Below are 16,873 nucleotides of genomic sequence, written 5' to 3'. Positions count from 1 at the left end.
CTTTGAATGTGGGGTTGGGATTCTGGATTCTGTTATCTGCATTATCTCGATATTTGGTCGACGTCTTTACTGCCATCTATTTGTTGTACTTGAGGACAATTAGCACCAACGGGTTATGAAGTATCTTAGGAGCCATACTGGATGACATATCTCAAGTCAGAAGATGATAATGAAATACGTTCCTTTGTGCACTGCTGTGCCAATCGTGAATGGATTTACATGGCACCAAATGACAAGTTATAAAACGCGAGTGCTTTTTTGTAGATGCACTTTAGCATAAAGTTAATATCTTTGGACAAAAAATCTTTTCTTTTAGAAAATCCTAGATAAAACGCCTCATCACTATTTTCCCTTACTTCCTACATCTTTCTCTTATCCATCCGTCCATCCGTCCGTCCGTCCGTCCCAGTATCCGACGTACTCTCATTCTATCCACATGTCTGTAGATGAAACTAGTGTTTTTAACCCAAAGGCTCATTATATGATATTTTAAAACAAAGAAATAGGCCACAAGTACACAAAATAAATGATAAACGCCAGTTTACTTCTCGGGCACCCCACCTATGCAGAAACGCCGAGAGAGTGCAAAGGGTACATAATTTACAAGGGCTTGCCGCCGATGAAGTTGGACCAAGGCCGGACTTCTGAGGGGATGCCTTCAGGACGAGGGAGCTTCTCGCTCATGCACTGAGCAAAGAGAATAGCGGTCTATTCCAACAGTTAGTACGGGGCGCTATCAGTGTTTTTTTTTTTTTTGACAGGGGTTGTAAAAATAAGCTTACCTGAGGCTCCATGAACAGGGGCACGCCAAAGTCGACGGCATTTCGGCGCATGACATAGTCAACATCGGAGGTGGTCTTGCCACGGGCAAGAGCCAAGTTGAAAACTCCGCGAATGTCATACTTCTGGAAGACTTCACGAAGAGCACGCTTGTCATCCGTGGGGGAACTCAATGACTTCGACGTCGACCTTTTGTTTTGAGCTGGTCTCGATGAAGTTCTTGACGTCGTTGCCAGCGGCATACAACTTGTATCCAAGGGGAGCAAGATAGTCAACGACCTGAGTCAACCAAGTCTTGCTAATCTCACCACCGAACAGCAGACCCTCACCTGGCTCAGGCATGCGGAAGTTCATGGTAGACTGAAGCGAAGTCCAGTAGGCGTCAACGAGATCCTTTCCGAAGCAGGCCATTTCACCAGTGGAAGACATCTCAACGCCCAAGAAGGGGTCTGCACCAGCGAGACGGGTCCAAGAGAATTGGGGCACCTTGGTAGCAACGTAATCACGCTTGACAGTCATGAGATCAGTGGCCTCAGGGACGTTCTTGCCAACAAGAGCCTTGGCGGCGACATCAATGAAGTTGGTTCCAAGCACCTTGCTGACAAAGGGGAACGATCGAGAAGCGCGGAGATTGCACTCGATAACCTTAAGCAGAGGCTCGCCACCCTCGGGGTTTTCAGCCTTGATGATTTGCATGTTGAAGGGGCCGGTGATTTTCCATGCCTTGGCAACCTTCTGAGCAATCTCCTTGAGGCGCTCCATGGTGCTGGAATCGAGATTGACGGGAGGGAGGACAAGGGTGGCGTCACCAGAGTGAACACCAGCCTGCTCAACGTGCTCACTAACGGCGTGAAGAATCAAGTTACCCTGAGAGGCCACACCATCGACATCAATCTCTTCGGCGCCCTCGATAAACTTGGTGATAACAACGGGGTGGTCAGGTGAAACATTGGCAGCGGCTTCAAGCTTATCCTTGAGGTCTTCTTGGCTGCGGATAACGGTCATGGCAGCTCCAGACAGGACGTAACTGGGACGAACCAGAACGGGGTAGCCAACTTGATCAGCAAACTCCTCAGCCTCCTTAACGGAGGTAAGCTCTTTCCAAGCAGGCTGATCAACGCCAATGCTATCAAGGATCTCAGAGAACTTTTGACGATCCTCAGCCTTGTCGATGTCCTTGGGGTCAGTTCCGAGAACGTTGGCGCCGCCAGTTTCCTGAAGGCGAAGAGCAATGTTCTGCGGCAGTTGGCCACCAACAGAGACAACGACGCCGGAGGAGTTCTCCAGCTCGTAGATATCCATGACACGCTCATAGCTCAACTCCTCGAAATAGAGCCTGTCGGCCTCGTCGTAATCAGTGCTCATAGTCTCAGGGTTGTAGTTAATCATCACTGTCTTCTCGCCCATCTGTCTGAGAGCCTGGGTAGCGCTGACAGCACACCAGTCGAATTCAACGGAGCTACCGATACGGTAGACGCCGCTACCAAGGATAATCTTTCCCTTGTCGTCAAAGGTAACATCGTGAGTAGAGCCGTTATAAGTAGTGTACAGATAGTTGGTATCAGCAGGGAATTCGGCAGCGAGGGTATCAATCTTCTTCACCCATGGGTGGATGTCGAAGCTGAGACGGCGGGCTCGGACCTCATCTTCAGTGCTTTTAACAGCATTTGCGATTTGTCGATCAGAGAATCCCAGCTTCTTTGCCTTGAGAATTTGATCCTTCTGCAGAGCTTCAAGGCCACCAGCAGCTTCCATTTCGCGAGTGCAGTCCACAAGGTTCTGAAGCTTGTACAGGAACCACTTGTCAATCTTGGTCAACTCGTGAACCTTCTCAACAGAGTAGTTTTCGTGAAGCATAGCCTGTCCAACAGCGAGCCATCGGCGATCGGTAGGGTTTTGGAGTTCAAAGTCCAAGTCGTCAAATTTGTCACCCTGAAAGCCAACAAACTTGGGGTCAACCTGACGAATAGCCTTCTGGAAAGACTCTTCAAAGGTTCGACCGATAGCCATAACTTCGCCAACCGACTTCATAGCACTTCCGATATCACGCTTCACGTGCTGGAACTTGGACAGATCCCATCGAGGAATCTTGGTGACGATGTAGTCCAGTGAAGGTTCAAAGTTGGCCGTGGTAGTCTTGGTGACAGCGTTAGGAAGCTCTGGAAGGCTGTGTCCCAAGCCAATCTTCGCGGCGGTGTAAGCCAGAGGGTATCCAGTAGCCTTGGAAGCAAGCGCAGAAGATCGCGAAAGACGGGCGTTGACTTCAATAACTCGGTAATCGAGACCATCAGGCTGGAGGGCATACTGAACGTTGCACTCTCCCACAACACCCAAGTGACGGACAATCTTGATGGCAGCGGTTCGAAGCATGTGGTACTCTTCATCGCTGAGAGTTTGACTAGGTGCAACGACAATAGAGTCACCGGTGTGGATTCCAAGGGGGTCGAAGTTCTCCATGTTGCAGACAGTGATACAGTTGTTGTTGGCATCTCGGACAACTTCATATTCGACTTCCTTCCATCCTTTGAGCGATTTCTCAACCAAAATCTGGGGAGAAAGAGTGAGGGATCGAGCGGCCATGTTGCGGAGCTCTTCCTCGTTGTTGGCGAAACCTGAACCAAGACCACCGAGAGCATAAGCAGCGCGGACAATGATGGGGTATCCAATCTTGTCGGCAGCGTCGAGGGCCTCGTCTACAGTACCAACGGCAATAGACTTGGCGATAGGAATGTTGATCTCCTCGAGTGCCTTGGCGAAAAGGTCTCGATCCTCACTGAGCTCCAGTGTCCTTACGCTGGTTCCCAGAACCTTGACACCGTACTTCTCAAACAAGCCCTGTCGCTGCATCTGGACTCCCAGGTTGAGGGCTGTCTGGCCACCGAAGGAGAGGAGAATGCCATCGGGCTTCTCCTTTTCGATAACGTAGCTAACATACTCGGGAGTGACGGGCAGATAATAGACTTCGTCGGCAAGAGTGTGGTTGGTTTGAATTGTAGCAATGTTAGGGTTGATGAGGACAGAGGCGACACCAGCCTCCTTGAGGGCTTTCAGGGCTTGCGCTCCTGCGAGGCAATGTGTTAGCCAGCACGCTTTATCAAGTCTGTGGACATTTACTTCATTTGTCACGTGGACAAGTACGACTCGTAAAAGAGCACGCAGATATGCAAAATGAAGAGTAGTCGAGGGAAGAGGACTTACCCGAGTAATCAAATTCACCAGCCTGTCCAATGGCGAGACCACCACTGCCAATGACAAGAACCTTCTTGACATCGACATTCTGCTTTGGCTTGATAACCCCACTATCAAGGTAGGCCTTGGGGTTGGGGGCAGACTGAGCAGTTGCTGAATATTGGCGAACTGAAATTGTGCCCAGACGCTTAGGGATGTTTGACTGAAGCGAGGCTCTGGCCTGAGAGCGGAGAGCGGCGGTGGTGAAAAGGCGGGTTGGGAGAGTTCGAGGGAGGCGGGTGCTGTTTCGGAGCAGAACCGGAGCTCGAGCAGCAGCTAGCGCCGCGGAAGAGAATGTCGCAGGCATTGTTATTAGAGGCTCAATGCTGCAGTTGCACCGTCCTTTAATTTGTTTGTTTTATTCACAGGTAGAAGAAGCAGTAATCGATTTTGGGGGAGCTGTTTCAAGCTGACAAGGCCCTCCACAGGTGGTCTGTATGAAGCTTGTTAGATGGCATCATGAGGGGTGAGTCATGGTAACACGAACCAGAAAGATAGTCCTGTAAGAACAATTAACATTAGCATTACTGTGAAAGATAGATTGAAACGAGCATTTGTCGGTTTAAGCAGACAAGTGGCAATTGAATTCGCAGACCACGTGCAGTCATATCAAGGGCAAAAAAAAGCCACATACCTGAGAAGTGAATTCCGACGAGCGGCCGTTCATAAAGGCGGATTAGGAAACGGCACGTCAAAGATGTAAAAACGAGGCGCGAGGCACTCTAGAATATTTGATGAGACAAGTTTAATTGAGCTGAATGCGCGATGCACAAGGTGCAATTGGACTGATGATTCTTCTGACTGGTGAAGAGGAGAAGAGAGGAAAGGGAGAAAGAGGGAGAAAAAACTTACAGATAGTGGGGTTTAAGTGGTTGCGCAGTCTTTCCAGAATCGGCAGCAAAAAAGAGCAGCGGTGGCCGATTCTGGAGGCACGGACGAGTCACCGATTAGATAAGGATCGATGTAGTTTCTCTTGATTTAGGTGAGAGATAAACCACCAGATCCAATTCAAGATTGACGCGCCCCATTCGAATATTGATCAAGAGAAAAATTTCCACACTAGGAGGGGGTGAAATGACGTTGTGGGGAGGGCTCCAGGAGAGATTGCCAAGCCCAATCAGCGAATTGGCTTTTGGCTTCAGTAACTCTACTAGTAATGGGTATTACTGGCAGGTTGGACGGCATGGCATGGCACCTATCAAGATGAGCTAAATTAGAAGCAGCTAAACTAGCATGGCTTCAATGCCATTCGTTGGCTGCGCGAGCCTCAAGCCAGCAGTTGGAAGACTTCTAGCCCTAGGCCGCACATCTATTAGGCCAATTGAGCGATATCTCGATTAGCTGGAAGTGGAGGAAGCAGCCAGTACAAACCCTCCTCTATACCGCACTCAGACTTGCAACCCAGATGTCCTGGCTCGCTAGCCTACTGTAGAGCAGAGTCGGGATCTGGCGTCCCATCGAATGCATCCTGGCCCTACTGTATGATACTGAATTGGTGACGGCACGGACCATCGCCCAGCCGCCGCCCCCATGCTCATTGTTTGCCCTTGGGCGCTTTTCCCTCTAGCTCCGGTATCGCAATTGGGTCTTGGATGGCCAGTCTCTAACTGAGAGATGACTCGGGTACGGAGCCAAATTAGCTCTGTTAAATCTCAATATCCTGGGGAGTAAACTCGGGTTCTCGTCAAGTGAACGCCTTATATGGATGTGCCCCCACAGCACGACTAGTTGAAAAGCAACGCTGCCCTATCCATTTTCAAGATCCAAAGAAGCACCAACTTGAGGGGCCAGATACCGTGAAGAAATCCTCTAGGTAATACTGCTTCTAGTAGCTGTTTTTTCCCTAGCCTCAAGGCTGCTGAAACGATGAGAGCTTACACTACAGGTAGGTGAAGTTCAGTGCATGTAGTAAGAATACACAGTACTAGTAGTAGAGTTGGCTCTGTGAATTTAAGAGGCTGTCTCACTAGAATTGACTAGGGTGGGCTTCAATGAAAAGCAAAGCTCACTGCTAGGTGCATTGTAATAGACACAAAAGCTGCTCACAGTACGGCCAGGTTCTGATTTCCGAAAGCAGCGAGATGCATGGTTGAATAGATGCAAATAGATGCACAGATATATAATTGGGTATAAACAATTTAAGAAAAAAAAAAATCAAGTACAAATATGTAGATAGACGTAGATTGGTGCCCTAACTATCCAAGGTATATGTACAGTATATGCATTTTGCGACATATAACACTCGACTTGTTCAGTCATGAAATATAGGAACATAATATAAGCCTACCTCAATTTGGCTCTTTTAGGGTCAGCGACAACCCTTACACTTATGTATCATCTTGACTATTGTTTAGCCAGCTTCGCGTGATACATCTTTCAATCATATTACAAGAGATACAGAGATATACCTGAAACGAGATGGTGGCTGACATCGCATTCGGTCTCTTGGCTATGCATAAGTTGTCCGAGCCAACTCTGTGCTATGGAGACGTGTTTCGGCAATGTAGTCCGCTGGAGTATCTTCGACTTGTGTTAATCTTGTGTCCGGTCTCTGGCATAGGTGCTTCAACCGCCTTTATCCTAATTAAAGGTACGGAGTTGAAACCAGAGCTATGCATATCTCTTGGTCCTCGGCAGCAAAGGGGAGATGAGGTAATAGAGTTTTGATATTTTTTTCTGAGTTACTACCGCATCAGCTTACAGCTGCTAACTGATGCAAAAAATTGGCTAAAAGAACAATTATTATACTGTGCCTTGTCTGCGTCTTTAGTAAAGCGCAGCCAAAGCTCACTTCTCCTGATATTTTTGGGGTACCTCGACTATGTCGACAATAGAGAAAGAAAATAAGAGAAAATGTTTTGCAGATTTGGCTCATATGAAAGTGCGATTGAGAGCGCTTGCTTGCAATATTAAATCCTGTCTGTTTGGTTAATGAGACGTAAGAATTGGGAATTCGAGGCCTGTCGTCAGAGGCTGTATCTCATCCAAAGTTAAAATGACGTGTTTGTTGACTAACAACTGAATGGGGAGAGGGCTCAGATGTGAGTATGGCTGATCGGAGATTTGAGAGGCCTCGATATATCTGGCCAGGGCTCATATCTCTCAGCTGGCACCGGTTTAATTGGCCTTGCCATTCTTTGATGCGGCTTCGAACTTGGCAATCTCCTTCACTACAGCTTTCTCGACACGAGCCTGAAGCTCTCGTCGGTACCCCAGCTTGAAGAGCATCTCTAGCCAGACAAACATGGGCGCCAGGAAGATGGCTTGGACGAGATTGTCCATCAGAGCAGGGGCGCGACCCTCGAAAGCTCCATGGCCAATGAACTGCGCGATCCAGCAAACGATGTGAACTCCAAGAGCGACCTGGAAGGTCAAAGTGGGATCACGAAGGTGCCATGAGTTGACGAATGCCGTGCTACCGAGACAGAAAGCAGCCAAAACAAAGCCCGCTACCGGCTCTAACAGCAGATACAGCGCTGCGTAGAGGAAAGCTCCGATGGTGCCCAGATTGAGATCCAGATATGGGACGGTTGCCCAGCTGGGCGTGTGAACGATTGTACCCGTATACGTGGCCTGTTGCACAGAGTCAAAAAAAGGGGCGTAAGGATACTGCTTTGGGTGACATCGTCGAGTTGACAGGGGGCTGATGGACATACCAAAGCAAATCCTGATACGAGCAGCAGAGGCACGCAGATCATATGAATGGCCACATTGACGCTGTTGTGATGGTATGCGCCATACTGAGAGCGAGATTCATTTGTCAGTAGGCAAACGAAAGAATCATGAGAAGATTGGACGTGTGCTCACAAACGTCAAGTGCTTTTCCAGGTCCAGCGACATTCTTTCGGGGTTGGCAGAGGATACAGAGGCAGCGAGAGAAGTGCTCAACAAAATGTGATAGAAAGGTACCGCTGTGTCCGAAGAATTGGCGCGACCGGCTGGCACGTGAGACGAGATGATCAAACGCAGTCGAACAGCTCAGAGGGTCCGCAGGCAGCAAAACGCAGGACGCGACTCGGAGAGCAGAGAAGCTGGCGCAGGGTAGAGCAGAGAGGCTTGTCGAGGCTGAAGCATCGAATGAGTTTCGCTCGGCATGAGGCAAGAAGAGGATGTTGAAGCGAAATGGCCCAAGTCAGGAGGTTCGAGGCGCTGAGAGCTCTGCGTCCCCCACTGAAGGCCGCTGTGGATGGTTCAGAATGGTGGGGATTTGGGAGCCTCGGACCATCTCAGCGCGCCTCGTGCTCAGCCTCCCTCCACTGTAACAGCCATAAGCGCCGTTGACAGGCAAAACGCATGCATAACCGAGAGTCTGGTAAGCCGGAACTGCAAGGGATAGAGAGGAAAAGGAGTCGGCAGTGAACAAAGAGCAGTACTGAGGTAGGTGAGCAGCTCCAACAGCGGACGGACTCCGCCAGGTACCCGTGCTGCCGCCGACACTACTAGCGTGCAGAGGTACCTTGGAAGGCTGAAGATGCGCGCATGAGACAGCATTGCAGTATTTTCAGACAAGATAAATCGCCGCTAGGTCGGATATCGAGACTACAATTGCTGTGGATGATTGACGATGGATTCAGATACTACGAGTTGATATTCAGCTTTGGGAAGCAATGCACTGCTGCTGGTACGACAAACGCTATAGAGGTGGCCTATCAAACAGCACACTCTGCCTCTCCTGGCTTCCTGCGCTCTCCTTATGCATGCTCTTTGCCTTTGATATGCAAAAGGCATGTGATAGAACGCTTCTAATGCGGAGTGATGAGACTCTTACCCCAACCGTTCCATACAGCGCCGTGCATCTTCTGCCGTCCAGTGCGGCGAGCACCAAAAAGCTTGTACCCAATAAGCTCCAATCTGGCGATTGACTGCTGCGCTGTCCGGTCTGGGCATAGCGCACAGACCATGTAGGCTTTAGCGCCGGCTGCGCAATCCCCAAAGATTTCTTGCAAGTGCCAGTCGCCAAACATCGCAGCCTCGTCGCGCTCCAGCATCCTCCTCATATCCACCAACTTCCCCAGCCGAGGAGCCAGCAACGCACACTCGAAAGCGCAGAGTTTCAGCTGTGCGTGCTGCGTCTGCTTCAAGGCCTTTGTCTCCTCCTCTGTCTCCTCTCCCGTCGCCCCCCTCGCCGCCCCCGCCGGGCCTCTGCTCGATTTCCCCTTCTTTCCACCGATTTCGATTCGCCTTCCATTTCATTGCCTGGCTGATCGACCATTGGGATATCCAGCCAGCGCTCGTGCGCCTCTAGGATACGAACCATTCGGTAAACGAGACTCCGATACGCCTTCATATGGGAAATTGAAGGGGCTTCTCTGGAAGGCTCACCCATCGCTTTTCTACCAGCTCGCAAACGCCGCCCTTCCATCATCCATTGACGTTCTCATTACGCATCTCTGCCCGACAGCCCATCATGTTTTTCCTCTACAACATGGAGCGGAGGGTCACCCTCCACCCGTCCTACTTCGGCCGTAACATGCACGACCTTGTGACCAGCAAACTGCTGAAAGATGTCGAAGGTACCTGCGCCGGCAGCTACTACATCATCTCCATCATGGACACCTTCGACATTTCCGAAGGCCGGATCTTACCGAGCAATGGTCTCGCAGAGTTTACCGTTGGATACCGCGCGGTCGTATGGCGGCCATTCAAAGGAGAGACGGTAAGGCGAAATCTGCGCCCACTGAGGCAAGCAGTTGTCTAACCCTGATCAGGTTGATGCCGTTGTCTACTCCATCAATCCACAGGGTTTCTTCGCCCAAGCTGGTCCCCTCAGACTGTTTGTGTCTGCTCATGTGCGTCTTCCCCCAGGCAATGCATTGTAGTTGGTAGAATCGCGCTGATTCACAGCATCACAGCTGATACCCAGCGACATCAAATGGGACCCCAATGCGACACCCCCACAGTTTACTAACAACGAAGACACTGTCATCGAACCGGGTACGCATGTGCGTGTCAAGATTATCGGTACTCGAACAGAAGTCGGCGAAATGTGGGCTATCGGGAGCATCAAAGAGGATTATCTTGGGTATGATGGGCAGCTGTTGGATGACGCATGAATTTGGCCTTTACTGACACCAAATAACAGATGCCTTCAAGATTAATGGATTATAGACATTCATTCATCTCGATACACTCCCCCAGCTTGAGCATGGCGGATGCTTTTCCGCTTCTATGATCTCTGGGCAAAATTACTAAAGATCAGCTCGCGGCAGGGTCAATGTTCATAGGAAAATAGGCGACTCGTGCACGTGGAATACCGGCACGACGCCCTTTTCTTGAGATACAACCGCAAAGAGGATCCGACGCGTGTGTTCAAAGATGCCCTTTTCTTTTCGATAGAACCACGGACGCGAAACCCTCCTTCTCGCAAATTAGATTACAAGACTAGACTGAACTATAATCAAAGGCTTTTTTTTTTCTGGCGCAATAAAATGGCAAAAACAACCAATTTGAAGCAAATTGACTTTTATATGTAAATACCAATGCAATCTAATAGATCAACGCACATGACTTGTTTCAACTGCCCTGGTTCTTGCGCATGTGCGTGAATGCGATATATACAACTAAGGATAACATGAAATAGGCTCATCATCAATGAGACGCTAACAAAAGTCAGCAGCTCTCGAAACAGCTTGCCTAGGTATTCAGTACAAATCAACACCACTGAAAGGTAAGCAATTAGTTTCACTGTGCAGAGTGCCTATTAGGGAATATCCTCCACCAGCCTCTTGCTTGGGTCGGACAGAGTCCGCGTGTAGTATCTTGCGATTTCCCCACGCGCCCTTCGGCTTGTACTCCCCCGCACTGGCTGCTTCATGCTCTTTGGTCACGTCAGCAGAGACCTCACTGCATAACTATAATCCTCGTCCGAATCTGTCTCCCGACTCATCCCATTACTTTAAACGTCATCTCGTCATATACAAATCGTCCAATCGTTCGCCGTGGGAGAGAGAAACGTCGCGCTCTACCTTCTCTGACGTGTAGGTTAGTACAGGGCACTGAATTTGATTCCCTCGATGCACATATAGCCCCAGCCTTCAAACTCTCACTTATATGTACTGATCTCTCATACTTTGTTCCCTTTGGAGCTGCGGCAGGCATGAACTCTTTCTTCCTAAGAACTGCCACTTCTCGTTTATTACTCCGGCAGAGGCCCGTTCTACAGTGTAATCCGTTCAAAATGTCTTATATCGCTGCGGGAGCTACGCCTGGCGGCGCAAAGGCCACGCTCAAAGACGGCAACAGGCTCAGGGCTCTCTTTGATGCAAACAAGCCTGCCTTTGGAGGCTGGCAGATGATTCCTGGAGCGGCACCGGCCAGGATACTGGCGCAATCGGGCGTGGACTGGGTGCTGGTGGACTGTGAGCATGGCAGCTTGGACGGTATGTTATACTGGCACAGATTATGATATCGCATGATAACTTGATGAAAGTGAGCTAATATTTTGAATGATTGACAGATCGTGCTATGCATGAGTCAGTTCCAGCTATTGCGGCGCTGGGAGTATCTCCCATTGTTCGAATCCCGGGAATGGAGCCATGGATGGTGAAGCGTTGGTGACATCTTCCATCCCAGAATCTGTTAATGAAGCTGACGTGACAACGTTCAGGTGCATTGGACTGTGGTGCCCATGGTGTAAGTATTTCATACAAGATTTTTTTTCATTATTGGATTCACTGTTAGGAAGGCGACCTATATGCTGATACAGCCCCCTTGTTCTAGGTTCTTGTCCCGCTGTTGCGTACCGTCAAAGAAGCCGAGGACCTCGTCCAAGCCGCCAAATTCCCCCCTCTGGGAAAGCGAGGCTTTGGATCTCCTTATTCTGCCAAGCAGTTTGGCCCCACCATCTCTTCTCTAGATTACCTTAACCAAGCCAATGAGAACATATTGACCATGGTCCAAATTGAGACCAAAGAAGCCCTCGAGGTGGTGGATGAAATTGCTGCTGTCAAGGGAGTTGACGTCCTCTTCGTTGGTCCATTTGATCTCGGTAAGTTAACCCCAAATATTTACTACAAAAATCTTCCGCTGTTAACCGCAAACGGCAAAACATAGGCATAAACATCGGGCACCGCGTCAGCGAGGCCGGCATCCCCCAAGAGCTCGATGATGCCATCTCAAAGGTCCAGGTCGCCGCCAAGAAAGCTGGCAAGAAAAGCGGCATCTATACTTTCAGCGGTGCCCATGCCAAGCAGTGCCAGCAGCGAGGCTTTGATATGGTCCATGTCGTCACGGATTACATGGGCCTTGAGGATGTAGTCAAGCAGTATCTGACCGCTGCCAAAAACTAAACCGGGGCATGTGTGTTGTAGATGTTCCTCCATTGACGTGGGTACATAGATTAGAAGGATAAATTAGATGCCTTCAGCTTGATCCATTTTTGCCTCGACTTGCTCTGTCGTGAAGCGGTGCATTAATTTGATAGCCTTTCCGGTCTTATTAACATCTTCTTCCGCAGCTTCTGCTTTGCTAATATGTATCTGTTTAATACGCATCAGCATAGCGCCGGATTTCTACCGGAAAATACCGGAGAAAACATGAACCACTTACAACAGGAATATCGAAATCGTACAGATTCTTCCAATGCTTGAATTCTGGCTTTGCCAAGTTCACTTCTGTGTAGTGAAACGGCCGCTTATCCCAGACATCGGAAAGGACCCCTTTAGCTTGCGTGCACAAGCCGCAGTCATCTCGTGAGAATAAAGTAATTCTGCAGGCACGCAGAAGGCGCCTTGTAATAAACATTTTTCTCTCTCTCTTCCCAGCTACTAAGCACCAATTGTTAATTTGGGTTCACTTTCTGTAGCTCGAGATTTCTCTCTCATTGGATTTCAAACTATCATCTGATGATGGCTACGGTTTAATTGCATACCCGATAAGCAGCAGCTTTGAGATCTTGAACCCCGCATCGAAATAGGAAAGCGGTGAGAGAGCAAGAGCAGCTCCGTCATCTTTACAGTTCTAGAAGATCCCATCAGCTACCCACTTCTCCGGACAGCTAAAGCTTTCAATTGCTTCAACATTTCTTTAATTTTATGCTGCACGATTTTCGGCTTCCTTCTCCATCGAAATACCAGCCATTGTATCACATAGTCCACCTTCACCATGGCGCAAAAGTGTGTCCGCCAGGGCTGCGGCAAAGAATATACTGACCCAGAAGAGGAGTGTCATTACCACCCTGGTCCACCTGTCTTTCACGAGGGGCAGAAAGGTACGAGAGCTTCTTCTATGTTTTCTTGATCAGCATAGTCGTTTTTTTTTTTTTTTACCTTTCGCCCCTTTAAGTCTATATATTAAACCAAGAAACTTATAGGATGGAAGTGCTGCAAGCCGCGAGTATTGACTTTCGACGAATTCATGGACATTCCTCCTTGTACGACGGGCACACATTCAACCACTGAAAAGCCCCCTCCCGTGGAAGAGAAGCCTCAGATCGACGAAGCTGCCCTGGCAAAGAAGATTGAAGAGGCCAGTGTATCCGCGCCGGCTCGATTGCCGATCCAACCAGCACAGCACATTCCCACACCTCCTCCGCCGCCCCCAGATTCCGAGGATGACGATTCGAGCTTGGACATTCCTGACGGAGCTGAGTGCCGCCGAAAGGGATGCACCATCAAATACAAGAAGGGGTCTGCAAGAGAAGGAGAAGAATGCGTGCACCACCCTGGTGTACCAATTTTCCACGAGGGCAGCAAGGGGTATTCATGCTGCAAGAGGAGGGTGCTAGAGTTTGACCAGTTTATGAAGATGGAGGGCTGTAAGACAAAGGACAAGCATCTATTTGTCGGCAGCGGGAAGAAGGACACGCCCGAGTCAGGCAGCGAAGAGATTTTGACCACAGTTAGGTGAGTCCCTTATTTGTGTTTTGAAGTGAATCGATATTCGGCGACAACCGACCAGCTCCTGACCATCTTTTAGGCACGACTTCTACCAGACTTCTACACAGGTCATTGCGTCATATTTCTTGAAGAAGATCAAGAAGGAGACGGCCAAGGTCGATTTCAAGGGAAAAGAGCTCGATTTGGACCTTACGACCAGCGATCCCACGCCCAAGCGATATACGGCAACCGTGCCGCTATTTGGCGAAATCGACACGGAAAAATCGTCATTCAAGATTCTCGGCACGAAGCTGGAGCTTATTCTTGTCAAGGCTGATGGAGCTTCTTGGCCGGTTCTGCGAAGCGATGAGCAGCTGACGGGTGAGATTCTCCAGATAGGCCGGGCTGGCAAAGTATAGGTGGAAGATTGAATTCCGTCACATAAAGAAAATATCAATAGACCCAAGAGCGTTTGAAGTAGAGGAGGTTTCCGATATATGCATGTAGCAACACTAATTAGGTTCAGTTGCAAAGTCTTAAATTCAAATACATGCTATTACAGAGCAGATTATATTATCTTTTTGAAATGGCGTCACATTAATTCAGTAGAATGAAATCGGCGTCGCTGTTCAGTATCTCAATATAAGACTGCGTGTATAAGGCTGTAGAATTAGTCAAAGTAAGATAAATTATGTAAGAAGATGACTGTGCATTGAGATGATCGTAGTCGATTCAGCAGCCTTTCTAGACATGAATGATGCGATTGAGTGGTTGGTGTAATACAACGGCGATAGAATCACATAATTCAAGGCGGTCCTGTCTCTCTGTCTATTACCTACCTATGCAAGGGATTGAGGCGTATATGCATATAAAGGGCCTCGTCCCGGCTTTGAGTCTGCATGCCGACTAAAACAAACTTCATAACTCTAATAAATCAGAGCAGCGATACCAAGAGATGCAATTCATTCAAGCCATTTTTATTCTTATACTGCTTGGTTTCCGGGCCCACGCTACGTCCGCAGTTAGCAGAACACTGACTCTCTGGGCCTGGGGCGACTGCAGCGGCAATGCTGCCTTCTGCCACGACATAGTCCCAGGCGCATGCTGCCACGGCGAACATCTGATTGCCGGTTTTACTTGCGAGGACTGCGTCAAGCAAGACATCGTTGCCGGCCGCGAAGAGGACGACGGGACGTGCGGAGCAGACTTCGTCACCGTAAGAGGCTGGGTTTGCGCCAGGTCGAACAAGAGGCTGTACGGCAGCAGCTGGCACTATGATTCGCAAAAGGACGCCGTCACGGGGAAAGCACCGGCTTGCACTCGGAGCGTGCGCGCGGACGTTTTGAAGATTGGGGAGAAATGGTTTTACTTGGTAGACGACATGCCTGAGGATGATGTGAAGGCGCTTTGGGATATATGGGGTCTGAATTCTTTGGTAGAGATACCCGAGAATTTTTTGAAGTATGAGGGAGAAGAGCCACAGGGACGTGGCGTGGTCGCTGAGCTTTAGTCGGCGACATCAGTTGAGAAAGACTGACATGTTGTGTACGCTCAATCCCAACTCTGTTTCTCGAGTCGTGAAGGAAGTTGTATGATATTATATGGTACATACATACGAGACGAAACAAATCCTGTTGTTAGCCTTATATGCCTACCGAATCCGGGACACCCGTTGAGCCTTGAGGTGAATTACAGCACAGGCATTGATGATGCATGCTTCTGATAGTGGCTCTTAGGTCATCGATAAGGAACCCTGTCACTGTATGTCACCAAATTCAGGTACGTAAACCGGCCAGCGCCCCGCTGCATCTCACTGGCTCCCGCCATTGGGTGTCGGCGCAAAGCATTGCCGATAAAGGGCTTTATCTCTTGGAGGAACGACATGGGGGAATGGCCGCGGCTGAGAAACCAAATTTTTGGGGGGAACTGATAACGGGATTCTCCCACACGCGCATTGAAGCTCCTCATTCGCTGATGTCATTCGTTCTGTCGCCTGAGTTTCCGCCACGAGCAGCCATGTGGCGCATCCGGCGCCTTGGTTCCCACGCGATTATTGTTCTTATCACTTGGCATGTGTAAGTCACGGCCTGTGATATAAAGGATTTGGTAGCGCCAGCCGAGCGTCCAAGCTACCGTGAGCTGTAAACGGTAGGGCATTGATCCTTATTTGCACCATAATTACGGCAATACAGCTAAGCATATCCAATTAAGCATCTAACAGATTCTTCTTTTCTTCGTCATGGCTGTTGAAGTATCCCACGGCCGCGGCGGGGCTGGCAACATTGACGAGGACGATACAAAATACGTCGACGGTGAGGTGGTGCGATCTGGCGTCGAGGGCAGCCATGGCGACGGCGCATTCAGCTCAGGTCGAGGAGGTACGTTGTTTCATTGCCAATGCCACATTCTCAAAGCCAAACTTGACAGCTAAGTAAACGACTTTGCGATTACAGGCGCTGGCAACATCTCCGACATTGGAACCGCTGCATCTCAGCGCAAGGACGCAGATGCCATCCCGGAAGAGGCCTTTCGACCGAGCCAGGACACTCAGGGATTTCACACTGGCCGCGGCGGTGCGGGCAATGAGCACCACATCAAGGACGAACACGCGGAAGCGAAGCCTCGCCCAGTTGCGCCCGTAGGCCTGGCAGACAAGCTAAAGACAAAGCTGTTTGGCGTCTTCAAACACTGAGCAGCTCACGACAACATGGAGAGCTGGTTGAGGGTTCCTGAGGGCTGTTTGTTTATTGGTCGAATAATGGAGTACAATGGTTGGAGAGCGTATGCCATCTATGATATCCTGCTTTGAGTTTCGACGTGTCAGGCTTGTTAGCTGTCTGCATCAAGGTGTACAGTCCCCGTAATGCTGTCACTGGCGGATGACATGCAAAGTAATAAGCGCAATAAAGTTTTCTGTCAGCTCGTGTCGAGTCTCAATCTAATCGCAATAGCGTGCAAAACAACCCTACTAGGTACCTAGGTATGGGTACTATGTAGTCAGGCGAAGTTTCTGTCTCCTCATATGCGGCGCAATCACACAGAAATGTTGG

General features: G+C 49.4%; 7 protein-coding genes across 7 annotated transcripts; 5 read left to right on the top strand and 2 right to left on the bottom strand.

Annotated features, from left to right (window-relative positions):
• Window positions 1-293: 293 nt before the first annotated feature.
• Window positions 294-5,031, bottom strand: TrAtP1_003489 (uncharacterized protein). The gene is made up of 5 exons (XM_014087955.2): window positions 4,643-5,031; window positions 4,496-4,508; window positions 3,979-4,441; window positions 783-3,842; window positions 294-708 (listed from the first exon to the last, which is right to left on the bottom strand). The coding sequence occupies exons 3-4, from the start codon at window positions 4,313-4,315 to the stop codon at window positions 934-936; spliced, it is 3,246 nt and encodes a 1,081-aa protein (XP_013943430.2). The 5' UTR covers window positions 4,316-4,441; window positions 4,496-4,508; window positions 4,643-5,031; the 3' UTR covers window positions 294-708; window positions 783-933.
• A 2,094-nt stretch (window positions 5,032-7,125) lies between these two features.
• TrAtP1_003488 (uncharacterized protein) lies at window positions 7,126-7,848 on the bottom strand (the record flags this gene model as incomplete). The annotated part of the gene is made up of 3 exons (XM_014087954.2): window positions 7,126-7,581; window positions 7,665-7,748; window positions 7,816-7,848. The coding sequence occupies 3 exons, from the start codon at window positions 7,846-7,848 to the stop codon at window positions 7,126-7,128; spliced, it is 573 nt and encodes a 190-aa protein (XP_013943429.1).
• A 1,567-nt stretch (window positions 7,849-9,415) lies between these two features.
• Window positions 9,416-10,106, top strand: TrAtP1_003487 (uncharacterized protein; the record flags this gene model as incomplete). Its single annotated transcript, XM_014087953.2, has 4 exons — window positions 9,416-9,664; window positions 9,717-9,797; window positions 9,861-10,030; window positions 10,091-10,106. The coding sequence occupies 4 exons, from the start codon at window positions 9,416-9,418 to the stop codon at window positions 10,104-10,106; spliced, it is 516 nt and encodes a 171-aa protein (XP_013943428.1).
• A 1,079-nt stretch (window positions 10,107-11,185) lies between these two features.
• TrAtP1_003486 (uncharacterized protein) lies at window positions 11,186-12,296 on the top strand (the record flags this gene model as incomplete). The annotated part of the gene is made up of 5 exons (XM_014087952.2): window positions 11,186-11,387; window positions 11,465-11,557; window positions 11,615-11,640; window positions 11,728-11,995; window positions 12,061-12,296. 5 exons carry the CDS (start codon window positions 11,186-11,188, stop codon window positions 12,294-12,296), a joined length of 825 nt encoding a protein of 274 aa, XP_013943427.1.
• Window positions 12,297-12,843: 547 nt separating this feature from the next.
• TrAtP1_003485 (uncharacterized protein) lies at window positions 12,844-14,411 on the top strand. Its single transcript, XM_014087951.2, has 3 exons — window positions 12,844-13,216; window positions 13,319-13,850; window positions 13,924-14,411. The coding sequence occupies exons 1-3, from the start codon at window positions 13,111-13,113 to the stop codon at window positions 14,240-14,242; spliced, it is 957 nt and encodes a 318-aa protein (XP_013943426.1). The 5' UTR covers window positions 12,844-13,110; the 3' UTR covers window positions 14,243-14,411.
• Window positions 14,412-14,778: 367 nt separating this feature from the next.
• TrAtP1_003484 (uncharacterized protein) lies at window positions 14,779-15,333 on the top strand (the record flags this gene model as incomplete). Its single annotated transcript, XM_014087950.2, has 1 exon — window positions 14,779-15,333. One exon carries the CDS (start codon window positions 14,779-14,781, stop codon window positions 15,331-15,333), a length of 555 nt encoding a protein of 184 aa, XP_013943425.1.
• Window positions 15,334-15,963: 630 nt separating this feature from the next.
• Window positions 15,964-16,747, top strand: TrAtP1_003483 (uncharacterized protein). Its single transcript, XM_066111907.1, has 2 exons — window positions 15,964-16,201; window positions 16,277-16,747. The coding sequence occupies exons 1-2, from the start codon at window positions 16,063-16,065 to the stop codon at window positions 16,513-16,515; spliced, it is 378 nt and encodes a 125-aa protein (XP_065967987.1). The 5' UTR covers window positions 15,964-16,062; the 3' UTR covers window positions 16,516-16,747.
• The last annotated feature ends 126 nt before the right edge of the window (window positions 16,748-16,873 follow it).

The sequence above is a fragment of the Trichoderma atroviride genome, chromosome 2 (genome assembly GCF_020647795.1).
Source record: "Trichoderma atroviride chromosome 2, complete sequence".
Classification (NCBI taxonomy): domain Eukaryota; kingdom Fungi; phylum Ascomycota; class Sordariomycetes; order Hypocreales; family Hypocreaceae; genus Trichoderma; species Trichoderma atroviride.
Note: the sequence above shows the minus strand (reverse complement) of the source record. Positions and strands in the feature narration are given on the sequence as shown.

Excerpts from the sequence above, each read along its gene's own strand:
- TrAtP1_003489 (XM_014087955.2), bottom strand. The coding sequence starts at position 4,315 with ATGCCTGCGACATTCTCTTCCGCGGCGCTAGCTGCTGCTCGAGCTCCG. Across the intron at positions 3,843-3,978 it reads TGGTGAATTTGATTACTCGG|GAGCGCAAGCCCTGAAAGCC; the intron begins GTAAGTCCTCTT and ends ATTGCCTCGCAG.
- TrAtP1_003485 (XM_014087951.2), top strand. The coding sequence starts at position 13,111 with ATGGCGCAAAAGTGTGTCCGCCAGGGCTGCGGCAAAGAATATACTGAC. Across the intron at positions 13,217-13,318 it reads CTTTCACGAGGGGCAGAAAG|GATGGAAGTGCTGCAAGCCG; the intron begins GTACGAGAGCTT and ends AGAAACTTATAG. Across the intron at positions 13,851-13,923 it reads GAGATTTTGACCACAGTTAG|GCACGACTTCTACCAGACTT; the intron begins GTGAGTCCCTTA and ends ACCATCTTTTAG.
- TrAtP1_003483 (XM_066111907.1), top strand. The coding sequence starts at position 16,063 with ATGGCTGTTGAAGTATCCCACGGCCGCGGCGGGGCTGGCAACATTGAC. Across the intron at positions 16,202-16,276 it reads ATTCAGCTCAGGTCGAGGAG|GCGCTGGCAACATCTCCGAC; the intron begins GTACGTTGTTTC and ends TTGCGATTACAG.